The following is a 22,473-nucleotide window of genomic DNA, read 5'->3' as shown; positions in this document are numbered from 1 at the left end:
AAAACACTAGTGGGAAGAGCTCTTCTGCATTTGAGTCTCCATTTGAAGAAAGCGTCAGCCTTCAGTGCAAACGAAAAAGCAACTTCTATTGGCCTGCGGTAGTTTTCATTCAAAATTAACAAACAAAAATAGCAGTAGAAGAGCTGTGAACAATAGTCAGACTTAAAAGGCTCATGAGATCAGGCCACACACAACACTTGGAACTCCATGCCCAAACAGCCAAGGCATGGCAAGCCCAGTTTACCAATTCACCCACTCAGCACTTGTCTCTTCCCCATCTCCGCTTTGTCATCTCTCCCTCCCAGTTATCTCTTCCCACCCCACCCTGCCTTCTTCCCCTTTTGCACTTAAAACTGTTCGTAGTGTGAGATGAAAAGAAAAAGATGCCTAAGATACATTAAAGACACGTTTAAATAAAGATTCATGACACCTTTACAACTCTTTCTATAATCACAACGTTTGCAGCCCACAGGCCTCTGTCAGAAAACTAAGAAAGCCTCTGTCCTTCCCAAAGAGTCCATAACACTCTTCAGGGTAAGAGAGAACCCTGAGCTGGAATATTACCTTCCCTCCTCAAGTCCCCACAAAATGCACACTGTATATCCAGTATGGGCCAAGCACTGCTCAGGGTTCAGGGCCCTTAGTGAAAAATACAAAATGGTCCTGTCCCTCATGGAACTCTCAGTCCTGTCACAGCACAGGCCTCACCTCCCCCCACCCCAATTTGACAACATAGCCCTCTAGTACACAGGTCATCTTCACACTCCAAGCTTTCAGGGTATGCTCTGATGCTTTTATCCTATGTCTGTCTGTCCTGGACCCAAATACCCATTATTTTAGCTGCTAAGATGAAAATGCCGAATCTGCTTTGCAATCAAGTGCTACAGAAATTCTAAGGGGCCACATCATTATAATCTATAATACCTGGAAGATCAAATTTTTCAAACAGTTTGTACTCAGGAAAGTACTTCCCCTGGGATTGCTTGGTGGTGGCAGCAGCCAGAACACTGGATCCTATCATTCACACGGTGATTGAAGGAACCACCTAAGACACACCAGCCAAGCCCATCCATGCTCCTACCCTTTACCAACAGCAGCCAGCCTGAGAGAGAACAGTACGACATGGACTCCAGGCCCCAACAGGGTTTCTCTGGCCTCTCAGGCCCCACAGATGGGAACTTGCTTCTCTCTTCTCCCTTCACAGGACACATTGGCAATGGGAGGCTTTGGCGACAGAGAGGCAAAGGAAACCTCTTCCAAAGGACTGCATCTTCAAAGCAATAATGAAGTTGGCTGGTGTGAAGGGGAGAAAGGTATTTGTTCTCAGATAAAATCTTCGGGGTGGACTAGACGGGCCCCTTGGTTAACCCTCCAAGCCTGGTACGAACCTCTACTTAAGAATACAAGTCCTTGTCCTACCCACCCTGTTGATTTCCAGATGCGCCTCTTGGGCCGCCAACTCTGCAGTTAACAGCCTCCTAGAATCTAATTCCTTAACAGTCCTGCCCTGACTCTCCAACAAGGTGACCCCTCTCCTCCAGCCCTCCCCCAGAAGGTGGCCTCTGCCTAAACATTCACAGTGACAGCTCCACAGCCCACTGATTGTGCAACATCCTTAGCAAACAAAAGAATTCAAAATCAATGCTGATGCGAATTCAGACTCCCCCATTACCTCGAGAAACGCAAGGTCCTAAGGACTCTCAGTAGGGCAAGGCTGACCCATAGTTTGCTGCCTGCAAAGGACGATGCTTCAAAACAACAAACCCACCAAATATTCCCCGCTTACATGGCGGCAGGACATTTCCCCCTTCCTTAAGTTTCTCCTTAACCCCAACTTGAAGGGAACAATTATTTTATGAAGAATTTTTTTAAACTATGTATTTTGAAAGAGAAGAGAAAGTCAAAAGAAGAAAGGAAAAAAAGGAAGAAAGTATCTTGGCTGTGCGTCTCAGAGAGCATTTGTTGAAAACAAGATATTGTCCCTTTAAGCATATAAAAACAAGGCCCTTGAGCACGCAGTTCTCACTCTGGTACACAATTATGGGTGCTTTCAGCTGTCTAGCACTACTTCAAGTGCTCTCTTAAACCAGACTGTCAATGGCATGTTGAAAGCTATTTTGCTGGCTGCTATCATTAATAGCAAAGTGGAGAGCTGGGCTGATGAGAATTAAATATGGGGGAGGGGGCGGGTCATAACCAGTCATTACAGAATTACCAATATGAGAAAGGAGACAATGCCACTTTGGGGAATAAAGTTCAAAGCAGCGCATTACGGTAGCAAAGCAGGCAGGGCAGGCCACAGACGGCCCGGAGCGGGCCCCCGCCCCCACCCCGCGGCAGATGGACTCAGGCCAGCCCTGGAGAGCCAGCCATGCAGGGATGGAGGGAGCCACGGAGTTGGGAGCCGCGACTGCAAGGGCAGAGGGGCCTTGGAGATCACTCTGCTGCAAAATGTCACCACCTCACCTCACTTCCCAAGTGCAGTCCCCGCCCCACATCATTCCAAAGAAGTGTAGCTTCCAGAACATATCTCACTGCCTTGCCGCGAGCTGTTGCCACCCTGGAGGGGCCTCCGCTGGAGGGGCCTCCGCTGCCGACTTCTGCCTCATAAACCCTCCCTTTAAGACTCGCCTCAAGTAAAGCCCTCAGTGAAGTCCGCTCTCACTCCACTCTCCCCTCCCAGGAAAAATAAGCTGTTCTGTGCTGGGTGCTCCTCCTGTGACACTCGGGCCACACTAGCACTTACCTCACTGCATTGCAATTACTTATTTAGACATCCAACTCCCCCGCAGAGGGAATGGTGTCTTATTCGGCTGTGTAACCAACCTCTGCCCACACCCAGCACATCCCAGGCCCCTAATAACCGCTTTGGGAATGAATCCAACCCCCTCATTTCACTGATGAAGAAACTGGATGCCGGGCCATAGGAGGAAGCCTGCAGAGCGGGCGGCCAGCCCACAACTAAAATCCCCACTTCCTACTCAGGGTTCAGGGAATCGCAACTCTATTCTCAGATAACCTGAGTAAATTTTGAAGAAAAACCAAGATGTCTACTGAGCACCTATTACATACTAAGTGCTATAGAGACCTCAGCAGAGGGGCTTCTTTCATACCTACAAAAATGAGATGAGGAATGAGTGCCAGATCACAGGGGAAAACACTGCCGAGGTTAGGTCTTTGTCATCTTTTTGCCCCTGGTGTCCCAGTATTTTGTACAATGAGATAGAAGGACTTTCTCCCACTGAGAAAGCAAAGGGAGATTTATTCCTTGAGGGACTCCTCCTTCCACAAAATGGAAACAAACAGCCTAGAGCCTTCCTCCGCAAGCTGGGAAGGAGGAGTTCAAGCAAAGGAAGAACTCTGCGGTCTGCCATGGGCTCCTGGTCCAAAAGAGTTCAGAGAATGAGTCCTGAATTAGGAGCCAGGTTCCCACCCCTTGATTTGTAAAGTAAGGACAAGGGGCCATTTGCTTATCTCCCAGGGTCATTTCAATGACAAATGCACAAGAAGGAAAAGACCCCAAAAGCACTGAAACCCCCACTCTACCACTCCCACTGGCAACTAGAGAAAAGGGGTCCAAAGGCAGTCTTGAGGGGTTGGGCAGCCTCCCTCTAGCTAGACAGCGTGCAGGGAGCTTGGAGCCCCCAGACCCCAAAGCTGAGCGAGGCAGGCACCCCCTCAGTGAGAGGACTCGTGATTACAGTCTGTTCTAGGGAAGATCAATATGGCAGGAAAAGTCAGATGGATACCAGGGCATAGGGAGGTTCTTGGATGCTAGCACTATGGCAAAAAAGAAAAAAAAATTTCACAGTTCAACTCAGATGCCACACAAATAGGCACTTCCCTAGTCTAAGGACCTTTGACCCCTTCTACTTTGCAAGTGGTCCCACATTCTCCTACCAAGACAGGCTCAACTCCTTGGCAGAGTCTTTTGTAACCTCATTGCCTGGTAGCTCCCTCTGGCCACCTGTACCTTGCACCTTCACCGTGGTCACAGAACTTCTGTGTGCCTCAAGATCCTCCAGCCGAGCCCCTTATCCTTTAGATGAGAAGATCCAGAGCGGGGAGGGGAGGGAAGGGGAGTGACAAATGGGGATTTTCCATTTCCCACCTCAGCTCTGTGTTTATGGCACCCCATGGCTAGGGTAAAAAGTTCACAGGTTGTACCTCCCTTCTCTGTCAATGAATCTTTCCTCTGGGATTGCTAGCTATGCATTATGTATTATTATTACACACATCAAATCATTAGTTGTGCAAATAGCTGGCAATTCAAAACAGGACTGTGGACAATAAGGGTTCGGCGATATGATTATACAACCCAAAATGGGGCACTTTGGACTCTGGTGGGGCCAGGTTTGTAGCCTTAGCCTGTTTGGATAATAACGCAGAAAGAAGCAATAGTAATTAAAGACAGAGTACATTAGAAAAGGAGCACTCTTCATTTCTTGAGTCTGACAGAAAAGAGTCCCGGGCTGGAAGGGAAGCAGCGGTAGCAGCTTTACCACTAACGTGGGACTGTATGACTGGATACATCAGCTTCCCTTCTCTGGGCCTCCGTTTCCTCATCTGTAACTTGAAAAGTTTGCATGAGAACCCAAAGGGCTCTTCCAGTTCCAGGATTCAAAGAGAAACTTACAGGAAAGGTTGTTCAGCTTACAGAAAAAATAGGTGACTATATCGTGTTGGCACAACACTGCCCCAAAATCAAAATGGCTCAAGTCCACTTTCAAAAACATCAGTGCTCACCAACAGTGGGTGAAAAGGCTGCCTGACCCAGCTTCTCAGAGCGTCAGTGCCTCAAATCCAACACATGGCAGTCGCTCTGGGGCCCCTGGTTCTAAGCTGGCTTTGTTATTTGTGGCTGACACTGGAAAGCCTCTGCACAAACAAGATGGCAACTGATGAGCCAGTCAGTCATCACTGCCTCCCCAGCCTCTCTGAACCACCCTCGACATTTGGCCTGGAAGCAGGGGGCTTGGTGGAGGTGGGTGACCTCTTCAAGTCCCGGGCCAGGCCTGTGATTCTGTAATCTTTGCTTTACCGTAATTAGGAAGGGAGGCAGAAGAGTAGGAGGAGAAACCATTTATTACTTCTCTGGGATTTTGACAGCTTGGAAAAAGAGAGAGACAGAGAAACAGCCAGAGAAGGAGCCAGCCACAGTGAGTTTAACCTCTCAGTAAAATAAAAATGGGCTGGACGCACCTCATCAGCTGCCCTCTGTCAATACCCAGGCCCATCTGGCAGGACTCGAGGTTCCCAGCTAATTGGCATTTCCCATAGAGCCAGCAAAGGAGAGTTTTTAAAAAAAATATGTGGTGGTGATGGTGGAGTGCGTGTGAGCGTATGCGCGCGCAGGCTGAGGACTGCCACACTTCCCAAGGTGCTAGCTCTGTAGATCATCTATTATATAAAAGTACAGACAGTCCCCACCCCCACCCCAGCTTACAGATGAAGAATCCAGCCTGTTTGTTCCAGGCAGATGTAATCACACGAACAGTCAAGTCTAGAGGGCAGGACACTGCATGAATAATTCAAGCACTCCAGTCACTTGATTGTGTGTGCAGATAAAACACCAGTCAACCGCTAAACAGGTCAGCTGATAAACTTGTTTGCTCAGGCCTAACCACCATTCGCCAAATGCACCCAAGACCCACACTACAATTAGTGGCAGGGCTTTCTTCTCCAGAACCCTTGCAAACCTAGGGAGTGGCCAACTCCTTTAGGTTAGGGTTGCATTTCATGGCACAGGTTTCTTCACCTCCTTGCCTCTTTGTTCCTCCACAGCCACAGGGTGATTTCACCCAACTCAGAGACTGCCATAAGCTTGAGAAGCCACTGCATTCAGAGCACACATGTTCAGGCTGGGAACTCAGGCTAGAGGGCAAAGGTGAGTGGCAAGCAAGGTAAAGTGCCCAGTGGGAAAGCCAGAGGGCTGGATTTGAGTCCCAGCTCTGACTTCCTGGCCTCCCTGAAGCCTCAGTTTCCTCACCTATAAAAAGAGGGCAAAGAATCCCTCTATCCACCACTGGCAGTTGAGAGGATTAAATGAGACAACGTAGCCAAACCCCAGGCATTCTCCCCTTAAGAACCTTGTTTGGGGAATGGCCAGAAATCCCAGATGTACACACCTGCTCTTTACATAAACCCCACCACCAAATGCGTTAAGATATTTAACTCTTCCTGCGTTCACAGCATCCCCAGGACTCACAGAACAGATCTGCTGCGAGCCAAGGTGGATTCTTAGTGCCAAAGCACCATCCATTCACAGACATGCGGAACACCACCCATGCAGACCTCAACATGCAACGAGACATTACACCTTAATTACCAAGCTCTTACAATAACTGCTGCTATAAATTTTAAACCTGGGTGCAATTACCTTCTTTAAACACACCCAAGATACTAAGCGTTGAGAAAAAAAAAAAAGAGGGGGGTAGACAAAGGGAGGAAGTGGCACCCTGCATACACCCCAAGGTCCTTGAAACACCTGGGACCCCAGTTCCATTTCAAGCATTCTTCCGGGACCCGGCCCGTTCCAGTCGCAGAACCTGTCTTGATTCTATTTTCCCGAGGAGAAATATCTTTACATATAAAGCCCTGTCTGTTTATTTCTGTGTGTCAAGAAGTAAAAACATGGTAGCCTTCATGTGCCTTCCTAAGGGACTAACTAATCCCTCAGGAAGCCACAAGTTGGCTTCCCACACATTGCTCAATAAACTCAGGCCCCTTTCTGGCTTCCCTTCACTCAACACTGGGGTTCCCTCCAGGAGGGGAAAGGAAACTACAGATCCCAAAGGCTCTACAGGAAGCCACTCGAGTGGGTAGGAATCTGCCCACTTTCCAGGGTCACCTGCCCTGGGTCCTGCCTCCTTAAAGAACAAAATTGAAACCTTGTAAACGACTGTTAATTTACAGCAGAAAATCCATTCAAGTCACGGTCACCAAAGGCTAGAATGAGTCAACAGTCTTCTGAGATTTCATGAACACCAATTGTTAAAAAGAACAACCGGCCTGCCTGCTCCATTTATACATGCCAAGTCAACTCTAATCATTGGCTAAGCCAAATTATAGGCAGCCTTTCCTCAGAACACAAATACACAAACAGGCCTCTCCCACAGCCCAGCCTAGCACCGGGACTAGTTACTGATATGCACTGAGATAAAGGGTGTTTGTATTTGCTCGGTTTGTGTAGCAGGTTTGAGGTATACTGTTATTAGAAGAGCGACAATACCAGGTAGTTTACATATCCATCAAACGACACCACACTAGCTAAACTGGTTTGACTTCAGGATTTCAAAGCTGAGCTCAACCCCCAGCCATCTCAAAAGTCCTGGCTAGGCTGCCCCTGGGCAAGTTACTTCATCCAGGAGCTTCAGCTGCCTTCTCTGTAAAATGGGAATTCAGCTGCCTTCAAATCAAGACAGAGATGAAAAAGCCACCTTGTCAATGCAAGGCATTAAAGTTATATTTCATTATGGCTTTATATTTTTAAGCAGTTAGCAGCTTCATTCCCTTAAATTTCGACAGCTCAGCCTGGCTTTTAAGGCTCTTGAAGTTTAATCTTATCAACGCAGAACATCACATTTTTGCAAAAAGAAAAAAAAAAGAGAGAGAAAGAAAAAAAATCCTCCTGTATTTCCTCTTGAGAATTCTACATTAAAACAGATAAAAGCAGCCAGCCACCTCTGGGCTTTCAGGAGTTTGTAAGGCAGATCCTGGAGGTACAACTTTCCCTTTGGTCCTTTATCCTCCACCAGGATCCAAGACCAGGACTAATTTCACAAGCTCGAATGCTAAAAGCTCAACGTGTCTAAAAAAAAAATCAGCAAAGCCTCAGACCTTGCGTTTCAAGGACTTGATCCATTTACTCTTCAAGGAGAAGGGGGAGGAATAGAAGAACCAGGCTCATTTTCAAACAAGATAGACCATAAGACATCCACATAGTAAGTTTTTTAAAAATGAAATATATTTTTCAGAAGAGAAAAGCACTTACCTGCTTGTGCATTTCAATGTTCAAGCCATAGGACATCTCATAGTACTAAGAGTAAAAAGAATGGCTATTAACAGACAACACAGAAATCTGATCATTTTTGAAAATCAGTTTTTTCTTGGAAAGGTTTTGGCCAAGTCATACTTTTACGATACATTTGCTAAAGAAGTTTAAATCAAACCCCAAAGCCAGCTTACAGAGCGGTTTAAGAGCTGACAAGGGCGAGTATTCCTCTCATCTCAACAGAATGTTATATATGTGGTAGTAAGGGGAGCTGGGTCCTCCCTCCCACAAGCACCACATGTGCCCTATATCCTGTTTATACAAGGTTCAGGTTCAACAGGGAATCGTGTGTACACTGGGACCCTCTCGTCCTCTGAGAGTTATTTAGCACTGTGTCGAAGGCCTCTTATGTGGAAAGCAGTGCAGGCAGCCGTGCCCTCTCACAAATGAATATTAAAACTTGCTGAAACGGACACTGGGCAAAAGGAAGACAGTCTGCCTACTGCCCTAGCATGGACAAGATACCCAGCTGGGGGATCCCTGAGGAGGGGAGTGAAAGCAGAGGGCTTTATAAGGCCTCTCCACTCCTCACAACATCCTGGGGAAGGAGAGCTTCTGTCCCACTCTGGCTAGATCCCAGCTGCAAAGCAGAAAAGTTTCTAAACACTTCCAGGAGGTCACTAAGAGAGATTTTTAGCAACCCTAATTTCACATGGGCTGGTCCAATCCTATCTTACTAGTCAAGATAGGGCAATGGCAATCGGCCCCTGGGCAACTTTCAAAACACAAATTAAAGGCACACAAAGATAATACAGAAGTCGCCGGCCTGGAATCAGGGTTTCTCTTTCTGTCCCTCCCCTCACTCACCCTCCTCCAAGTGGCCCCGGCAATGGAAGCTGGGGAAGGGGAGGGCAAGACCAGATTATGCCTCTACTAAGGCCGCCCTGCGGCTGGGGGTGGTGGGGACCTGGCGCTCATCTCCCCAGATACACGCCGCGCCCCCGGCCGGGGTCGGCGCCCCCACTGCCCCCCAGGCCCACTGCCGCATCTCACCATCACGTAATGGCGCTGCATCTCCGTCTTCTCGTTTGCCAGCTTGTCGTACTCCACTTTGAGGCTGCGAGGGCAGAAGAAGCTGGCTCAGGCCTGGCGCCTGAGCAGCCTCCGAGGCCCCGACCCAAGAGCCTCTGGAGCCACTTTTCCACTTCCCTGACACCCCCCCGGGGCGCCCTTTTATCCCCCAGCCAGGGGACGCGAGGGGATTTGGGTCCCCGCCGTGGGGAGGGGGATGTGAAACAATTCGAAACTTCCCGCGGCCCAGTCAGAGGACTTATCACGGCCGCAGGGGAGCAGGACCCTGACGCTGGCTTCCCACACCCAGAACCCGGAGTGAATCCGCTCGCCGCGACCTAGACCCTCATTCGGGGACCCCACAGGCGGCGCTGGGAGCCGGGCGGCTGCGGGCAATAAAGGGTTAAGGCGGCGCGCTCGGAAAGGGGAAACAAAAGGCGGAGGCCCGGGCTGCCCCGCCGCCCCTGGGTCCGGAGCCCCCTCCGTCCCCGCGGGGGACGGCAGGAGCCAGCAGGGGCCGCCCCTCCCCGCCAGCCCCCGGGCGGCCCCCACCGGCCTTACCTGTGATACTGAGCTTGCAGGAACTGGAATTCGTCTTTGATCCTGTCACAAGACTCAGCCACCGTGAATTTAAATCCCGGCTGCCCGGGTTGATGGGGAGCCTGGAGCCCGCGAAGACAAGACAGGGGAGGGGGCGGGGGCATGAGACGGCTTTCAGAGCGGCCGCGGCCCCGGCCCCTCCCCGACGGCGCCCAACCAGAGAGGCCACCCTCAGCCCAAAACCTTCCCAGCAAGTTTCTCAGCTCTCCGACAGGGAGGAGGGGGGGCGCCCCATCTCTCCCCGTCGGCAGCGGGGCTCCCATGCCTTTCACCAAGGGCCTCCCTCTCCCCAGTAAGGCGGGGGCGGGAGACAAGCCGGGTGAGTTGGGAGACTTAAAAGCTGGGCCGGGGACCGCGTGAACAGCTCCCCCTGGAACACAGGCAGCCCCCCGCGCCACTCACGCGGAATTAACCTCCTCTCTCAACGGCGCCCCCCGGCCGCATCCCCTTTGTGTGAGAGCACACGCACAAACACACACCATAAAGGTAGCAACAAGCAAAATGGAGGTGCCAGATAAACTGCCTCGTTTACCCTGCCATGATAGATGCTTAAATAAACCGAGTTGCAATTACTCACCGGATGTCTGCCCTGCGGATACATGGCAGGGAGGGGTCGTGATTCCAAGAGCGTGGAAGCGCCGAGAGCCCGGGCCGGGGAGGTGCGGGGGAGGGGGGAGCCGAGCCCGAGCGGGGGGCGGCCGGGAAACCGAGAGCTCGTCCCCGGCCCCCCCAGCTCGTTCTCGCAGCGAAATCCCAGAGTCGGGCGCCCGCCCCAAGTGGAGACAAAGAGCCGCGGAGCAGGCGGCAAAGTCGTCGGCGGGCGCCGGGCGCGGGCTTTGTGCGCCTAGGGCTCGGCGGGCAGCGGCCGGCCGCCCTCCCTGGGCTGCGTCGAGCGCGTCAGTGCCTGGGACTGCGCGGACATCGTCGGCACCCCGGCAGGTCCGGCGCGGGGTCCCGAGGCCAGGGGCCCCTCCTGGGGCGAGCTCGGGCCCCCTCTGGGTCACTCAGCGCGTCGCGCCTGTAGGGGGGCGCGCCGGGGCAGCCCCAAGCATCGGAGACGCGCGGGTCAGATCCTAGAGGCGGCCGGGCCTGGGGCTCGCTGCGAGAAGAGGAAGGAGGCGGGCTACAAGGTGGTGGCTTGGGGCCGCAGGAGCGCAGGAGGGTGAGGGCGGGAGCCCGGCGCGGGCGCTTCGACGCCCCCCCTCGGAGAGGAGAGCCTGCTGTTCCGTCTGCTACTGACGCTGCCGCCGCCGCCGCCGCCGCTGCAAGCCCTTCCCAGGGCCGGGGAGGAACTCCGGGCTCAGTAGGTGCAAATCAAACGCCCTGGCATCCTAACTCCAGCGGGTACGGGAAGCCTCCGCAAAGGGTTCTCGCTGCTCCCAGCTCGAGCGCCGCGTCCCCAGCGAGGAGCGCTCGGCGCCACCGCCGCTGCCGCCTCGGAGCGCACAAGCAGGAGAGCGCTGGAAGGGAGACGCAGCCCGAGACCGGGGAGCTCTGAGGCTTCCTTCCTTCCCCTCTGCCCGGCTCTCCTCTCCGCGCCCCGGCAAACCCCCAAAACACACACACCCAACACACACACGCGCGCGCACACACACACACCAAAAAAAAGTGCCCCGGACCTACGGATACCACACACAGACAGGCGAGGGGGACGAGCACGAGGTCTGAACTGCCGCGAGAGCAGTTCCAAATAGGGACTGAAAAGTAACAAAATAATGTGGCAGCTTCGTCCGGCGCTGGCCAATGGGAGCGCGGGGCCCCCACGTGGGGCTGCGGGACTCGGCCTACGACTGGGTGCCGCTGGGCGCGACGTCACAATGCCCTCTTGTGTCTAAAACTATGCATGAAAAGTAGCAATCAGGCCCTACCCGCTGGTGACTTTCGCATGGGAGTGAAAAACAGCGCTCCTCAGATCAGGAATTAACCGAAAGACGTATAATAAATAGATATATATTATAGTCCTGGGCTGCTAGAGTTTTTTTCCTCCTCTTTTTTTTTTCCCACGATCTACTAGCAAATAATTATTTGGCGGGAGGAGGAAAGAGGGAAGACAGAGGAATAACAACAAAAGAAAATAAGACAGGCTGTACAATCTTCAAAACCTGTGGCTGGTAGTAATGTATCAGTTTATTCTGCAGCGGCGGCGAACGATTCCTCCCTCTAATCTCATTAGGTCTGCAAAGCAGCCCAATTAGATACTATAAAACAAACAGAATCACTTTGTCACTTTAATGTTTTCACTTCAAAAGATTTAGGACTGATAAAATGGTGGCTCCCAAAGTTGCCTCCGACCTTTAAAAATTTGCTCGTAACTGAGGATGTCCCCTTTTCTTCACCCCTTCTTCTGCCCGCCTCCCCCCCATAGCCCCCAGCTCTCCTTTGTTCACTCGCCCTTCTTTTCAGAAAGCCAAATAAACAGCTCCTTTGATGTGCGGCGGCTGCCTGCGAGAAGTCTGAGGGACTCTGGCTTGGCGGGCAGCGCAGATGGAAAGGCCTGGCTGCCCGTGGACAACAGGCTCAGCCACGGCTGGCCCCATTCGGGGCGCCTTCCCCGTGGGGACAACTTCACCCTCGCCGCAGCCTCGCCGCTCGGGCTCCTCACTGCACTGCATCCCCAGGCTGAGGGGGTTGGAGATGGGGTCGGGACCCTGCTCTGCCGAGGCCCGGGAACTCCGAGTTCCCACCTGGTTTGCTCAGCCTGCTCCCGGCAGTGTCACGGCGTTGGCAGAAGCCTGTAGGTGTCTCGGTCGCCAGCCTGGGCACCCCGGGGGACGCGGACGCTCCCCCACTCGCGCCTCGCCCACCCCTGCCCCGCGCTCTCCGGACTCCCCGCTTGGTCGCAAAGGCCACTCGACTCCCGGGCCAGCTTGCCCGCAAACCGATGGCCTCGCCCTTCCGCGCTCGGGGTTACGGCGGGGCAGACGAGCAAGCAGGGAGTGGCCCTCGAAGCGCGCACCGCCCGGTGGGCTGCCAAGGCGGGACCCCCGGGGCCCTCCCCGGCAAGTCCGCGAGCCCGCACGCACCCCGGGGCCCGCGGCGAGCGCGCGCGAGCCGACCGCGCGCCCCTGGATCTATATTCTCCCCTCATTAGGAGCCGGAGGTTAGCTTTTGCATCTTAATGAGGAGCTGAGAGCTAGCGGGCGCTCGGAGGCCGGAGCGCGGGGAGTTACACGTGAGCACCCGCCTCAGAACTGAATCTCCCCGCGCCCGCTCCGGCCGCCAGCCCCGAACTGCGCTCCCTTCTTCATTTATTTATTCTCCTAAATAAAAACATAAATCGTGTTTCGGCGCGCACCGAAGACGGAGGAGGGAGAAGCACGGCTCGACAGATGCGAGCATCTGGCCGCAGCATTCATTAGACACAAAATGGCTCCTCTTTGGAGCTTCCTTTCCCCCTCCCTCTTCTCTGCCCTCCCCCTTACGTCACGGGTGGGCGCACCCGCTTCTTACCCGCCCCGCCCCTTTCTCGCTCCGCCCCACGTGGGGGACGCCGACCACGCCTCCGAGCAAGGTGCACGTCACCAATCACGGACCGCCGAAGGGGCTCTTCGTTGCTGATTGGCGGAGTTGCTGGGCCTTGTCAGTCCGCGGCCAGAGCTGTCAGTCAAAACCACGCGGGGTGGGGGAGCGCTGACAAATGCCGAGGCTTCTGAGCCTCCCGCTTGCAAATAGTGCTTGGAATGGCTGCTTAATTAGCTTTGAATGGCTTTTCCTTCCAGCTCAAACAATCTGTCACTACCATGTGGTATAAAGGAGCCATGCATAAAAAAGTAAGCAGAGGCTAAATATCAATTTGATTTTGTGTATCAAAGGAATATTTTTTCTCCCTAGTAATGAAACGTATCAATTTAAATAATAAAAGGTAAAAACACACACACAAACAAAAAAAGAAAAAAAAAGAAGGAAAAGAAAAGAGGGGAAAAAAAGAAAGAAAAAGAAAACCCAAACTCCACCTTGTTGCGACTCCTGCGCACGCCTGTAACAGGTCACTTCTACAGCCCACATTCTGGAGGAAGCCTGAAGACTTCCCCCTCCTCTAAACTTGCATTTAGTGTTTTGTTGTCGTCGTACTCCAGAAGTCTAGAAGGAGTGGTGGAGGAGGGGTGGCCTGTAAAAGGGGACGTGGGGGCGGGGGATGGGGCGAACTTTAAAGGGAGCTCTTTGAAGCTGCCACTCAAAGTAGAGGGGTTTTTAAGACCCTGTAAACTGGGGGTCCTAGAGCAAGTCTCGATTTGGGAGCCGAGAGGAGAGGGGGATGAGAGCGGGTGTGCGTCTCGCTTGGATTTATTAAACACAATGCCTTTAAGATGCCAGGGACGCGGCGCCTCGCCGGGCCTCCCTCTCAGTCTCGCTCTGGACTGGCTCCGACGGCGCCCGCCCGCAGGGGGCCGAGAAGCCCCGGGGACCCAAGCGGGTCTTACGAGGACTGTGTACATACAGAAAAGCACAGCAGCTCTATCTCTGGCCCGGGTGTCCCTCCTGCCCCGATGTCCACGTCCCCGGTGACCACACGAGCCAGAACGCTCCCGCAGGGCAGACCCACGTCGAGTTCACCTGTGAGCCCCAGCGCCAGCGCCGAGCCCGGCACGCCGGAGGAGTTCGCGGCTGCGTGTCCCCGACGCGGTTTTGCAGAGCGCCGCCTCCTCCGCAGAGCCGGGCGGTAGAACCACTCTACGCAGTCAGGAAGAACAGCGCTCGAGCACTCACTGGGTACAAGGCAGGGCACCGCTACCCAGGCAGCGCTCTCCTCTCCCTTACCTCACTCTCGACGGAAGCAGTTTGGCTGGGGACCCCATTTTATAGAGCAAAAAAGAGAGGCTGAGAAAGCTCAGGCATTTGCCCGGAGCTGGGCAGAGGGTCAGGATTCGAATCCATTTTAATTGTCAACCTCAGCGACCCCTTTGCTTGCGCAAGCTGGATACGTGCGAGTTTTTGCTGAAGAAAAGACATTCATTCATTCATTCATTCCCAGCCCTTACTGAGAGCCTGGTTTTGGTAGAACAGGCCTCTCCTGCCTGTAGCTCCCACTCACTCCTCACCCAGCGTCGCTCCCCGCTCTCACCGGCTGCCTGAACCCTGAGCAGGAAGGGGGCAGGGAGGTAAGGAACCAGGCCAACATCCCTTTAAGCTTACCACCAATATCTCCCCGCCCCCCCCCACATGCCACCCCACAAATTAGGAAAAACAAGGAGAAAAATGCATGTCTTTTATGCTGGAGAAAGAGAAAAGAAAATAAAAAACATGTATACAACACCCCGTCCAAAGGCTTGACAATTATTTTAAAGAAGGAGGGGAGTCGAGAGAAAGAGTTCAAACGTCTCTGTCTCCAGTTCTAATTGGAAACGTTTCAACTGTTTATGTTACAAGAAGTGTCAGGGTCATTTGCTACCGGAGAGCTGACTTTTCATTGGCTGCTTAATTGAGTACCTCGGAGTCCACCCCACGTGGGAGAGGAATTCCTGGCACATTAAAAAAAAAAAAAAGTCACCCGGGTGAGACAGAAAGCCCGGCCTGGATTTGCAGAGCAGCGGCTCCCCAGCCCCCAGCCCTTCATTTGGGGTGCAAGGTGGTTGGTGTGCGACTGTCTGCCAGTCCAAGGAGCCACTTCTCTGATTCTTTTAAAATATTCGTCAAGCACTTTAGCTGAGTTAATATATGCTTTACCCCCTTTTTTTTAGGAATTGAAGGGTATGGCTCAGGCCAGCCACCAGGCTGTGGTCACCTATTTGAGGAACTGATCACAGTGCCGTGTGTGGGGTTGCAAACCTTTCCCTGTCATCCCTTCCACTGGCTTTGATTTTTGGAAGCCTCTTGTTGGAACTGCTCGGAGAGGACAGAAATCTCCCTCACCATGCCCTGCCCCCTCGGTTGATTCTATAAGTCTCCTCTGATTCTTGGGCTTTGTCTTCATCACTAGAGTAATTCTGTCCCCCCTACCCCCACCCCTCCACTCACCAGGCATTGCAGACCTTCCTCCACAAGCAAGGACCTCGACACAGAGCAAAAGGAAGGGAAATGTTTATTTATTTAACAAACTCTTACATAGTGCTCAAGCTGTGTGCAGTGCTGTTCTAAGCACTTGACAAATATGAACACATTTAATACTCACACAAGAAATGAAGTGGGTGCCATGAGTATCACCCCCATTTTCCAGATGGCGAAATGGATATACAGAGGTACAATGATGTGCCCAAGATCACATCAGTGACCGATGGACCCAGGCATTTGGGCATCAGTGTCCCTGCCCTTAACTACTATGCCCTGCTGTATCTACAAGCTTGGCTTTCCTGAGAATGCAGGCCAGGACTGCAAGAGGGACCACAGGAACCTGGAGGGCCCCAGAGGGTCCCAGAGGGAGCTCATCCTGCAGCCACCTCATCTCAGGGAAGGCGACAGAGGCTAGTGGAGGGAGAGAACTTTCCAGGGTCTCCCAACTCCATCTTCCCATTCTCTGACTGATTCAAACTATGTGACCTTGGGGGACTTATTTAATCTTGCTAAGCCTCCATTTCCTCATCTGTAAAGTGGAGATAACAATCCAGTACCTGAGAGGATTGTCCTGAGAATCAATGGAGATAATGCATGTGATGTACTTAGTACAGAACCTGGCACATTAAGTGATCGATAACAGTTAGCTGTGGTGGCCATGATGATAACACACAACTATCTGGGTGATTCAACTCCTCCAATATTTTCTGCGTGCCTAGAGAGGCTAGGAAGCCCTGGGGGGAGCAAGCCAGGCAGCAGCCCTAACCTTATTCTGCATAGGCACAGCCACGCCCAGGTGGGAATACCCAGCTCCTCTCCTCTGGGCTCTCAAGAAGGCCCTCCTGAGGTCACCGGGCCTTCCTCTCCCTCTCTGGAAATCCCATTCTTTATCAGGGTCCTCAGATGACCTTGGGCATCCCTGCAGCCCAAGGACCCTTGGAGCGTTCAGGAGGCGGGAAGGAAGGAATGGGGAGGAGCAATTCAGAGCTAACCCTGGGTGAGGTGGGAGAGGATAGAGGCAGAGAGAGATCTGTCTGCCACCACAGTGGAATTCATAGCATTTCTGAGAAGAAAAGCCACAAGAAATAAGCCTATAAAGTGTGAAGTAGGGAAGAACAGTTGTGAGAAGGGTGGTTCTGGAAGGGCTTCCTGGAAGGGTGGCGCTTGAGCTCAGCTCAAAAGGATGCACAGAAGTTGCAGTGGGCAGAGGGGGCAGGATGAATAAATATTTCTAACAAAACCCTTCCCTTCCCCCTTCCCCAGCACCTGAGTGGTTTCTGCTTCCTTGGGTCTTTTCTTAGTTTTGCCACCTGACAAGCTGTTTTTGCTCCCTGGGGAACAAAGCTAAGAGCTTGCTTCTCTAAGACCCTGCTCCCATCCCCACTCCCATTTCAGCCTCCAATGAGGATACCTCTGAAGGTTACTACAGCCAGGAGAGAGGGATCCACTCATCTGGACTGTGTGGCAGCACCAACCTGGGCTTCAGGAGGCCTGAAGATCTGCAAGATCTTGGGCAAGACCCCCAAACTCCTGGGGTCTCCATTTTTACCTCTGAAAAATGAGAATAACGGCACCTAATTTCTTACGTGGCAAGAATTTATGGAAAGCTTACCTCCAAAATCTAAGGAAATCCCTTGCCTTCGAAAACATACACAAGGCGAGACTGTCCCCAATTCTAGGTTGTATTCCAGGCTGTATCTAGGCCCTCAGAGCTAAATAGAACCTGTGCAGGGAAATAGTACTGGGTAGAAGGGTGGGGGTGGGGGTGGGGGAACCAGGACCATTAGGGAAGCTGCCTGTAGAGGGTGGACCTTGCTGTGGCTCAGTGGGAAGGAAGGAAGAGAGTTCCAGATAGGAGCAAAGGTGCCCAGCCAGGACACTCCAGAGAACACTCACTGGGGAATGGTTTGGTTTGCTCCATGGCCCAACTAGCGGAAGAGGACACTGCCTCTCTCCAGAAAGCTTTGGAAGCCAGACTACCAGGCGATGATTTACAATGAGGCCCTCATGCCCACCTGAGACTTTGTGAGGGGCAGGTGTGCAGGGTAGGCATGGAATGTGTTTGTTCACCTGTCTTTAGCAGAAGAATAAGACTGGAAACATTCTCCCCACACCCGCTCCAAAGCCAAGCTGAATTGCATCCCGCTGTTCCCAAGGTGCACTTTGCTGACCTCTATTGACTAATGGCGCAGGGTTTCCATGCCTCATGCCGGAAGCGGGTAAATATTTATCGAAGTGATTGGGCGTTCTAATTAAGAGATTTGTGCTATTTCTTTCTGTCCTTTTTAAGGATTCAAAGCTGAGGCTTAGGAGATTAAGAAATATTTTGCTGGTATTAATGCATTCAACTTCACAAGGGTGGAGGCCCACACTGTAAGAATTATCCAGGCCAGTGGAGGGGAGTTCTGGGGTCAGTCTGGATCATTTAGGCAGAACTCGCGCCAGGCACACCCGGTCTTTGATGGAGGTTCTGAGATGGGGCGGGGAATGAGGAGGGAATGAGAGATGAGAGAGTATTTGCCTGACAGATTTGATTTTCACTCCCAGATCTGTTATCAGCTTTGTATCTTTTTAATAAATGAGTTCATAAATGTGAGTTTGTCACATACATCCAGCAATAGTGAGAGTCTGATTGGGTATCAAGTGTGTTCTCATACACCAGTAGCTCTTAACTGAGGGTGATTTTGCTTCCAAGGGGAATTTGGGCAATATCTGGAGACATTTTTGGTTTTCACAGCTCAGGGTAGCAGTGCCTTTGGGTACAAAACAGAGATGCCTCTAAATATCCTGCAATGCACAGAACACCCTCCTCAACAAAGAATTATCTAGCCCCAAATGCCAATAGTCCTGAAGTTGAGAGACCCTGACATATACTATCTCATGTAATCTTAACAAATAGGGCCGTTCTCTATGTCCCTATTTTGCAGGTGAGTAAACTGAGATACAGGAAGCAAAGTGTCATATGTGCAGGAAGGGAAGAAGCTGATTGGTGAGCCCAGTCCCCTCTGTCTCCAAAGCCTACCCTCTGTCCTCTCCTCTCAGTGCCCTCTCTACTAGAAAGTAATTCAAATCCCTCCAGTTCTAGGTTCCTACCTTGTGCCGCATTTGAGCCATTTTAAAGGTTGCCCTACAAGTTAGCAATTATCTAGTCATTCAGATAAAGTCACTTTATGAAGAGCTAATGCTAGAGAAGTCCTGGGATCCTCTGGCATCTCCTCCAAGTGGGGACAACAGTCCTAGGTCATTAGGTGCCTGTGTAACATTGGAAAATAGTCACAAAAGTTACCATTGGCACATCCCTGAAAGATGTCAGGGTGGAAGGCTAAATGGAATTAGATTGTATGGAGTTTGGCAGGGAGGTGTGGCCTAGTGATGGGGTATTCTTTGCCTTTTTGGGGAGTGCCCTTCCTGAAGTTGAGATTCTGCAGGAGGGAGATAGGGGCAACAAGAGAGGGGTGGGTTGAAACAAGGTTGGGGCACAAACACAGGAGACTGATGGGGACTCTGAAAGTCCAAGCTGCAGGTGGACCTTGGAGTTCTGGAAATAGAGAGAGATGGGCCAAAAAAGGGGGTAAAGCGGCTTCACTTGCAAGAAAGGCACATAGAAGACTATAGATTTTGATGTTGGAGTGGAATTGAAAAAAAAAAAAAAGACTCAATTTTGAGGGCCTGGAGTTCCAACTTATTATTTGACCACTAACCTACCATAAAAAATCTATAAGATGAGACAAGGTACAAACAAAACCAATGCCATCTTACTTTTGTCTTGTGTTTTCTGCTTAAAGCATTGTCGTGTCTGTGGGTTCCTAGTTAAGACACAACATGGAGAGCGAGGAAAGTGATGCCCATGGCAGATGAAGAAGCTGAGGGCCAGGGAAGGTTAGGTAGTTTGTCCACCACCACACAGTTGACGAGGGTGAGTTCTGACCAAACTTAGGCTTTCTGGCACTGGAATTGATTCTTTCTATAAACCAGTCAAACTTTCAAATTGTGCTCTAAGGAGGTCCTGGGATCCTCAGAAGTTGATGGGGATGCCAAGAAGATAAGGAAGTAAAGAGAGTGGTCACAGGGATCACTTCCCCCACCTCAATCAGAACAGCCCCAATTTTTACCTGTTTTATAGTTTAGGTGTCCTGGTGATGCCTCATTCAGAGGACCTTGTGTCTCCTCGCGCTTTGGGAGTCTTTTAGCTCTAATTTTGCATCTCATTTGCTCCTTGAAATGGCCTACTAGAAAAGGGAGACTCTGGGAAGCCCCATTCATACCCCCAGAGCCTCATTGGTAGGGAAAGTGGACTCAAATTCAGGCCTTGCTGTGTGGAAGGGCTGAGCAGCTCAGAAGGGACAGGCTACAGATTATTCTGGGGGCAGCCTCCCACCCTTTTACAGGGAAGGAAAGGAAGACCCGGAGAGGTGGAGTAACCTAGCCAAGTCATACGGCTCATGCATGGTGGGCCTGGGATTCTATGTAAGCCCTGTTGAGCTGCAGAGGCTGTGCCCATCACCACTACACTACCCTACCCAATACCATCCGGCCTCACTAACCCGCCATTCCTTCATGCCAGATCCCAGTGAAATAATGCTCTGTTCTCTGCTAAGTAGGGGCCTGGCACTTCCTAATACATCACCTAATTTATTACTGTGGCTTCCTGGTACTTGTCTTCCATTTGAACCTCCTCACTGGAAATGTTATACACTGCAGAGGCTGACAGCTAAACATTATGCTTCTAGACTTACTCACTGCAAGGGTTCTGAAGAAAACATGGCTTCCGCATTAGATCCACCCAAGCAAGATGGGAAAACAGCAGTAAGACAAAGACTGTCTCTGGCTACCTGTTCTTTCTGGTTGGTGATATGTTTGCAGAGATGGTGAGTTTTTCTGCACCTATGTTGCAGTATCTAGCCACTACCTTCATAAACGTCCAGTGTAAGTTGTGTGGGTGGAGGGTGCAACTCTCTGAGCTCTGAATTTTGGTGACAGACCTCCCTGAAGTCAGAAGTTCTTGAGGGGACCATCTATTTCCCCATCCTCCTGACTATACCGGAAGAGGCAGCCCTCTGACCCTATAAAACTCCTAGAAGAAAACACATGCTAAAGCTTTGTGACATTGGATTTGGCAATGATGGGTTGGCAGTGATGCCAAAATCACAGGCAACAAAAGCAGAAATAGACAAATGGGACTAGAACTTAAAAACTTCCATGCATGAAAGGAATAGATTAAAAGAGGGGAAAAGGGGGCTGGGTGTGGTAGTTCACACCTGTAATCCCAGCACTTTGGGAGGCTGAGGTGGGAGGATTGCTTGAGCCCCAGGAGTTCAAGATCAGCCTGGGCAACATGGAGAAACCCCATCTCTACAAACACACACACACACACACACACACATGCAAAAATTAGCTGGGCATGGTGGTACACACCTATAGTCCCAGCTACTCAGGAGGCTGAGGTGAGAGAATCAGCTGATCTCAGGAGGTTGAGGCTACAGTGAGCCATGATCTCGCTGTTGAACTTCACCCTAGGCAACTGGAGTGAGACCCTATCTCCAAAAAAAAAAAAAAAAAAAAAGGGAGGGTAAAGGCAACTTACAGAATGGGAGAAATATTTGCAAATCACATATCTATAAGGAGTTAATATCTAGAATATATAAAGAACTCCTACAATTCAATAATAAAAAACCAAATAACTTAATTAAAAATGGACAAAGGACTTGAAAGACATTTTTCCAAAGAAGATACACAAATGGCCAGCAAACATATGAAAAGATGCTCAACGTTACTAATTATTAGAGGAATGCAAATCAAAACCACAGTGCAATATCACCTCACCCCCATTGGGATGGCAGTTATTTAAAAAAAGAATTGCTGATAAGGGTGTGGAGAGATTAGACCCTTGGTGCATTGTTGGGGGGAATATAAAATGGTACAGCCTCTATGCAAAACAGTATGCAGGTTCCTCAAAAAATTACAAATAAAATTACCATATGACCCAGCAATCCCACTTCTGAGTATATACACAAAAGAATTGAAAATAGAATCTCCAAGAGATATTTGCATACCCATGTTCATGGCAGCATTATTCACAATAGCCAAGAGGTGGAAGCAACCTAAATGTCCATTGACAGATAAGTGAATAAAGAAAATGTGATGTGATATGGATGTGTGTGTGTGTGTGTGTGTGTATAGACACACAATGAAATATTATTCAGCTCTAAAAAGGAAGAACATTCTGTCACATGCTACAACATGTATGAACCTTGAGAACGTGATGCTAAGTGAAATAATTAAGTTACAAAAACCCAAACACTGTATAATTTCACTTATTTGGGGAATTTAAAGTAATCACACTCATAGAAACAGAAAGTAGGATGATGGTTGCCAAGGGCTGATGGGAGAGAGGTATGGGGAGTTATTGTTCAATTAGTACAGAGTTTAAGTTTTGCAAGATGAAAAGTCCAAAAATCTGTTGCACAACAACAGGAATATAGTTACTATTGAATTCTATACTTAAAAGTGGTTAAGATGATACATTTTATATTATGTGTTTTTTACAAGGACTAAAAAATAGATAAAAGGTGGCAGCGCCTCTGGCATGTGAGTTCTGTGGGGTTCTAGTCATAGTTCCTGCAGGCCAAGCCTCCAGGACTCTCCTCTAGCTTAAGATACTAATTCCTTCTATTAAATGTCTGTTTCAAATAGCTGGGGTGGTCCTTGTTCCCAGCACCTGGCTTCTGACTGATATACTCCTGCTTCTTCCAGCAAACCTCCCTACTGTGTCAATCTCTGCCTGACTGGGGCTTTTTGGGGTCATTTATGTTTCCTTGATG

At 50.7% G+C, this 22,473-nt stretch overlaps 1 protein-coding gene and 1 long non-coding RNA gene across 19 annotated transcripts in view; both read right to left on the bottom strand.

The window, feature by feature from the left end:
* TLE3 (TLE family member 3, transcriptional corepressor) overlaps positions 1-11,617 on the bottom strand; it is a 50,825-nt gene extending 39,208 nt beyond the window's left edge. For 17 of the 18 annotated variants that reach the window (XM_033189557.1, XM_033189559.1, XM_033189560.1 and 14 more), the window contains exons 1-4: positions 10,242-11,617; positions 9,626-9,726; positions 9,047-9,110; positions 7,994-8,038 (exon numbers count right to left, since the gene is read on the bottom strand). In XM_033189557.1, coding sequence (XP_033045448.1) covers positions 7,994-8,038; positions 9,047-9,110; positions 9,626-9,726; positions 10,242-10,265 — 234 coding nt within the window. In that variant the 5' untranslated portion in view covers positions 10,266-11,617. Of the gene's footprint in view, positions 1-7,993; positions 8,039-9,046; positions 9,111-9,625; positions 9,746-10,241 lie in introns of those variants that run through there. The other variant, XM_033189556.1, reaches the window with a different exon arrangement.
* Positions 11,618-13,493: 1,876 nt separating this feature from the next.
* LOC117071599 lies at positions 13,494-14,713 on the bottom strand. Its single transcript, XR_004432373.1, has 3 exons — positions 14,423-14,713; positions 14,103-14,335; positions 13,494-13,772 (listed from the first exon to the last, which is right to left on the bottom strand). It is a non-coding gene; the product is annotated as an uncharacterized LOC117071599 (long non-coding RNA).
* Between the last annotated feature and the right edge of the window lie 7,760 nt (positions 14,714-22,473).

Source organism: Trachypithecus francoisi, unplaced genomic scaffold, assembly GCF_009764315.1.
Source record: "Trachypithecus francoisi isolate TF-2019V2 unplaced genomic scaffold, Tfra_2.0 Lachesis_group3, whole genome shotgun sequence".
NCBI lineage: Eukaryota > Metazoa > Chordata > Mammalia > Primates > Cercopithecidae > Trachypithecus > Trachypithecus francoisi.
The sequence above is the reverse complement of the archived record's forward strand: the minus strand, read 5'-3'. Positions and strand labels throughout refer to the sequence as shown.